General features: G+C 29.6%; 1 protein-coding gene across 1 annotated transcript; it reads left to right on the forward strand.

Annotated features, from left to right (window-relative positions):
• The first annotated feature begins 3,309 nt into the window (after positions 1–3,309).
• LOC124885283 lies at positions 3,310–5,109 on the forward strand. Its single transcript, XM_047401503.1, has 3 exons — positions 3,310–3,374; positions 4,270–4,331; positions 4,631–5,109. The coding sequence occupies exons 1-3, from the start codon at positions 3,310–3,312 to the stop codon at positions 5,107–5,109; spliced, it is 606 nt and encodes a 201-aa protein (XP_047257459.1).
• Positions 5,110–7,150: the final 2,041 nt, after the last annotated feature.

Raw genomic sequence — 7,150 nt, forward strand, 5'->3', positions numbered from 1 at the left:
ATCTAAAAAATAATTTAACACTTTTTTTAGTTTTATTTTTAGCAATTCAATTAAAAATAATTAACAATATTTATTGTAAGTGTAACGGGTCATGTGAAGTAATTTATACCTGTTATTAAATTTCTTTAAAAAATTACATGAAAAAATCAAACATCTAAAGTAATATAAGGCGACAATACTTAAAGACAATTGTGGGGAATCGCGAAAGGCTAGGCCATGATTGAAAATGATCAAATGCTCCTTAATATATCGGGGTTTGGAATATTTGGCCCCTTCTCTAATTAGTTGATTAAAAATAATAGGTAAAATGGTTCAATGAACTTTATATTTTTTTTTGAAACGTAGATACTTTTACTTACATATTTGTCATTTGAATCATTAAATTCATTAAAAAGTAATATTTTAAACATTTTTTAGGTGAGTGTAACACACTCGCCTCACATCAGCTGTCATGTCAGCTTTCACGTCTGCCACGTTAGCTTTTACATCATTTTTAGGTATTACATTAAATTTTATGTCATTTTTAAAATTCTAAATAAGAAATTAAATATTTAAAATAAATTTAATTAAATAACATTCTTTTATAAATTATAGAACAATTTATAAAATATATGTCATCATGAATTATCAAAAATCAATCATAGCATTTTCTTCATCAGTCAAAAAAATACTTTTAAAAAATTAATCTTTATAGATCAATTATCAAAAAGAAAAAATTTTTAATACCCCATGAACACAAAACACATAAAGATTGCATTTTTATCAAAAATAGTGAATTAGGACTCAAAATATCAAGAATTGTCAAAATCAATCACAACATTTTCTTCATCAATCAAAAAAACTTTTATAGATCAAACATAAAATTCTACATCAATCCATAATTCTCCATCTCCAGCGTCCCCTTTGGCCATATTGAAACATGTACAGATAATTCACCAACATTAATGGCTCATCCTCATCATCTAATGGTTTATCTTCATCATCATTTTAATTGAATTCTAATGGATTTTATGAGTTGAATTTTCTTAAAAGAAGTAGTAATGCAACTACAGAGATTTGAAGGGTCAATTGAGGCAGCTACTGCTCATTGTAAGTGTTATAAGAGACATTGAGAAATAAATTTTCCCCTTCTCTTTTCTCTCATCCATAAACCCTACTAAAATCCCTAAAAAAGACCAGCTAAAACTCTTTCAAATAATCTATTAATAAATGAGAATGTGAAATCAGCAACCATGGCTTCTTCTTCTTCTCCGTCACTATTCTTTATCTCCTCCTCAGATTTGTCGGCACCTAATCAATCAACCTCCATTTCAGGTAAATCGATCTATCACTTCTTCAACTATCTACTCACATGCATCTCACATGCTCTCTTATCAACCATCTACCTTTCGTAATTTCTCCACATCTGATGTTATGGGAGGTAAAGGGTATGGAGTGTCAAAGGGTACGTTTAATCGGGTTATTGAGAGATTTGAGAAGGAGGAGATGAGTGGCCATGTGAAGAAGCTGAAAGAGTTGTATGCTTCTTCTGAGTTGGTTGATAATTCGAGCGAGAATGTTTATTCTAAGGTTTGCAAATTGATTCGTGAAAATGTATGGGGAGATGATGGGGAGACGATTGTGGGAGCTTTGGAAGCTGCAATGGTGATTTCTGGGGGCAGGGGTGGAGGATGAAGGGGAGGGGACTTTAATTTTTAAAAATATATTTAAATTAGAAAAGCTTTGGGGGGACTTTTTTTTTTAAAAAAATTATTTTAATATAAAATTGATAAAAAAAAAAAAAAAAAAAGACCCTCACTTGCACCCTAGACGCGTGCCTGCACGCACTTTGTCCTAGTCAGTCATTTTATTGCCACATAGGTCTGATCAACGGTCAAAGGGTTTAAAATATTATTTTTTTAATGGATTCAAGGATTCAGATGACAAACATGTAAGTAGAAGTGTTCACATTACAAAACGGACATAGTACAAGGGTCCACCAAACCATTTTGCCAAAATAATAAAAACATAACATGTGCAAACACACATCTATCTAAAAATAAAATAAATAAAAAAGAAAATCTAATCGTTGGTTTTTAGCTTTGAATTTAAGAAAATAACAGAGAAAAATTTAGAAAAAAGAATTATATTTATATTTTCAAAAAAAATTATTTTGTTAATAACTCAAAAATATATATTTATACAATAATATCTAGAAAATAGAAAAATATGACATTATGTATTTGTAAATTCCAATAACAAATAAAGAAGAAACTAACTCTTATGTTCAAGCCATACAAGACTTTAATAAAAATAATTTAAAAATACTAAAAGTTAGCTACTAATAAACTGAATTTCTACTAAAAGAAATCTTTTACAGATACTGTAGCCAATTGTATGTATTTTTGCAATATCATAAGACATTCAATTTTCAACACTCCACATTAGATAAGAAATTGTAGATTGTAGTCTCACCTGAATTTGACTTCATGAAATAATCTGTCGATTTATTTTTGATTTTGTAAGATCTTTTAATGGATTAAATAGGAGGTTTTTATCTCTCATTTCAATTTATAAAATTTCCTGATTAGTGAAATTAGAGATTTAACAATATTTATCTTCAAACATAATTTAAATCATTTTTATAACTGAAAAATACTTAATCAATTTTTATCAAACTCAGACACATGAAGAACATATGAAATTAATTTGATACATGAACTTGTTTGATTGCGATAAACTTTTTTTCTTTTGTAGGAATATAGTCGCCATTCTCAATTTTGATTTTTTTTATTTTTCATAGACGTACACTCTTTAAAACAATTTCTATCATATTTCATGTGATTTGTACAATCACTATCCATCATTCAAAGATTAAATTTCTTGATAGAAAATATGTTGCTCCAAATAAGTGGAGTTTTTTCGTCGTTGGTGACTTGAACATTTTTTTTTTTCATATTTTTTAGATTTATTTTTGCAAATCACAACTTCATGATCAAACTGATTGCAGATCTTATATTGTGAATCTAATCTATTTCAACATTTAAATGAAAAATGACCATTTTGTAAATCACAATCCTTGTAAAATGGGTACATTGAGTTAAGCCACAACAAGGTGGTTGATAAGCGGAACTCACATAACCATTTTCACAATCTACCCATAAAATTTGTCCACCAAGATTAATTGTTAACTTGATGGCACAAGTGGAGTTCTTTGTCCAATTGGGTGATGTATGGGAGAGTAGATGAATCTTTTGGTCACAAGAAGAATCAATGCTTTGGGCTGGGAAGAAGTTTGGCCTATGCATATTTCTGTTCTACTATATAGAAATGGTAGTAGGAGAACGACCAAGGACATTTTCGTCCATTAACAAAAAGTTCAACTTAAAGGAATTGTACATATGACTGCAAAAGTTTTAAATATCTCAAAAACTCCACAAGTTGCTATCAAATTTCACTAATTTGCGATAGCCATGTGTAAAGACTACAGAAAAATTTTATTTTGAGTGAGACTCAACCAACAATAGTTGTATGAGGCTCTACTAACATCTTAACACGTGAATTGTGGGACCCATCTCACAAGTGAACAAGAAAAATAACTGTACAGTAAAAAAAATGAAGGGAACCAGTAGTGATTTTTCCCTCCTTAAAAGATTACTTTATTGATCATATATAATATTATTGATCACTTTCTTTCTCAAAGGAACACTAAGATCTATTACAACATTGTTGATGATTTTCTTTCTCAAAAAGATCAAATTTGTTACAAAATTATTGATCACGAGACATCAGTTATATTCTCATCCATCAGAAAATTCTTCTGTATAGGTAATAAATTCATTATTTTTTTTTATTATTCTTTTATTTTTAGAACAACAAACAATGTACTCTAAATATAGTAAATATCAAATATGTACTATATACCAACTTATTTTTACTCGCTGTTATTCTTGTTATTTGAATCTACTTACTTATTAGTGAACTTTATTTTGAATGAGAATATCATCAAGATAATAGTTTATATATATATCAATTGTTGCTGCCATGTGTGATCTTCGTGACTCGTTGAAAAATTCTGTCAAACATAAAAATATTTTTATTAGAAAACAAAACTAAAATCAAGGTTTGGCAATGTTTTTATTCTGAATAATAGTCCCAACTAATTTAATACTGTTATACATATTTCAAATTATAATATAAGCATTATAGTATTACAAGAAAAAACATATAAATATTTCTACACTAAAATAACTTTTGGCAGATTTTAACATTTTTATTTTGTTTGTACAGATTGTGTTTCAAATCAGAAATGGAGAATGTTAATGTTGAAAAAGATTCTGCTAATCAAGAAGGTAATATCTCACTTCTATAAAATATTCTTATAGTTTATTATTATTTGTGTTTCATTCTTCTAATTTAAATATTGTTATCTTAAATCACAATGCAAATAATCAAGAATATTTTCAGGAGCTCATAATACTTATACCATAGATAAAAATTTTATATTTGAGATTGGTATGAAATTTTATTCAGAAGAGGAATCATACAATGCATACAATTCATATGTCGTGGCAAAAGGTTTTGGTGTTCGAAAAGGTCCAAAGACTAAAAATAGAAATAACGAGATGCTTATTTTTTTGTTCTTGTGAAGGACAATCTGATAAGCTTTCTCGTTTTCAAGAAAGGAAGCGACAAAGATTAGAATATAGATATGGATGCTTGGCTCGTATAAAATTTCAAATATCAAATGACATGTGGGAAGTATGTAAATTTAATGATGTGCATAGTCGTTCAATGATAGAAGACAATTTAAGACATTTCATACAACCTGGTCGAAAGCTTACAAGTGCTACCAAAAATATTCTTGGTTCTATGATCGAGACTGGTATTCGCACTAAAAAAGTTGTTCTATATCTTCAAAATGAAGCAGGTGGAATTGAAAATACAGAATTTATTGAGCAAGATGCTCATAACTTCATACAAGCACATGAGAGAAATATGATTAGTGGTGGAGATGCTCAAACTTTGATAAATCATTTTATGCATTTGCAATCGGAGGACTCAAATTTCTTTTATTCTTTTCAAGTTGATGAAGATGGCAGATTGTGCAACTTTTTTTTGGAGAGATAGCATATCTAGATTACACTATGAATATTTTGGGGATGTGATGATTTTTGACACCACATATCGTACAAATAAATATAACATGATTTGTGGTCCATTTGTTGGTGTAAATAATCATTGAAAAAATATTTTGTTTGGACATGCATTCTTGTGTGATGAAACAATTGACTCTTTTAGTTGGCTATTTCAAACATTCCTAAAGGGAATGGGAGGAAAAGCACCAACAACAATTTTTACTGATCAAGCTTCTGCTATAGCAGTTGCTATTAGAGAAGTTTTTCCTGAAATATGTCATCGGTTATGTGAATGGCACATTGAAAGAAATGCTCAGAAAAACATACCTCACTTTTACTGGAAATAAGAATTTTGAAACTACTTTGATACTCTCTTATGAAGATGCGAGTCAGAATCAAAATTTGAAGTGATATGGCAAAACATAATATCTGAATGGAATTGTGTAAATAATACTTGGCTTCAAAAGCTATATGATTTAAGAAAGAAATGGTTTCCTACATTTAGCCGTTTCATTTTTTCAGCGGATATTAAATCAACTCAAAAAAGTGAAAGCACAAACAGAGTTTTCACAGAAATGACATGTAAGACAATGAGTATAACTGAATTTGTGAAGCAATATGAGCAACAAACAACTGAAATGCGTGACAGTGAGGCAATTGAGGATTACAAATATCGAAGAAAGCCTAAACTTTTCATAGAAGACTGTGGGATCTTGAAGTATGCTGGTAGTGTGTGTACAAGACAAATTTTTACAAGGTTTCAACATGAATTTTTACAAGGGACAACCAAAAAAGTAATCAATTTGGAAACTAATGCAAATAAAATAGTATATACAGTTTTAAAGGGTGAAAGTGAGTAAATTGAAACTGTCCAGTTCAATTCTCTTGATAATTCTATTTTCTGTAGTTGTCAAATATTTGAAACCATAGGTTGGCTGTGTTGTCATGCATTAAAATTTTCATTCTTTGACTTAAATTTTTCTTGTATACCTGAGAAATACATTTTGAAAAGGTGGACTAAGAATGCCAAGCATGGCAGTGGATTTGAGGAGTACACACAAAAAAAAAGAAGACAATGAAATCCTCAATGGCAGTTTGCTTAAATGGATTAATGAAGGAGTCTTTTACTATTATGACTTTAGCGGCAAATGACTTGGACTTTGAGGAAATTGCCCGAAAATATTTGTATCAGGCAAAGATTGAGATTATTAAGCATCAAAGTGAATTGTATGCTGAAAATTATGAGAAGGATAAGAACAAGCTCAGTGGAATTGATCCTGTTACAGGGTGTAAGAATCAAGTTTTGGATCCAATTAAGAAAAAAGACAAAAGAAGTGGATACGGAAGAATGAAGTCAAGAGGTGAACAAAGAAAAAAAAAATCACAAACAACATTGAAATATAAAGCAACAGATGAACATTAGCCTTTTACTACTATGGCACCGAGCTTTGAAACGCAATCAACTTCAAGGCTTCACTGAACTAAATTTTCAGGTTATTTTTTTTTATCAAACTAAATATTTTTAATCATTGTCTTACTACTTTATTTATCTACTAATTTTGACTCTTTTTTTTTCTATTAAAATTCATTTACTTAACTTGATTTTTTTATTTTTAAATTCAAACCTACAGGTACATGGAGATTCACACAAAAATTTCAGTCAACTATCAACACAAAACTTGAATCTGCCTTCTGCAGTGTACTTTCAAAGTCAAGGTTCAAACAATGCATTAGAAAATGTTGATATCAATGAAAAGAGAATATAGCAGATCTGAGCAACATATTTTGTAACATATCTTATATCTCCTTTCCGGCACATTCCTCGAAAAGAATTTTATAAGGTGTTACAATATCTCCTCCCCGGCACATTCCTTGAGAAGGGTTTTAAAAAAGTGTTGCCAGTGTTTCACAGATATTGCCACGGTGGTACCAATGTTTCATGAATGAGTACGATATGAAGATGTAATGCTCACAACCAAAAATAATGAGTATTTCCACAAACAACCACATGATATATTTCCACAATCAACCAT

Source organism: Capsicum annuum, chromosome 12 (genome assembly GCF_002878395.1).
Source record: "Capsicum annuum cultivar UCD-10X-F1 chromosome 12, UCD10Xv1.1, whole genome shotgun sequence".
NCBI lineage: Eukaryota > Viridiplantae > Streptophyta > Magnoliopsida > Solanales > Solanaceae > Capsicum > Capsicum annuum.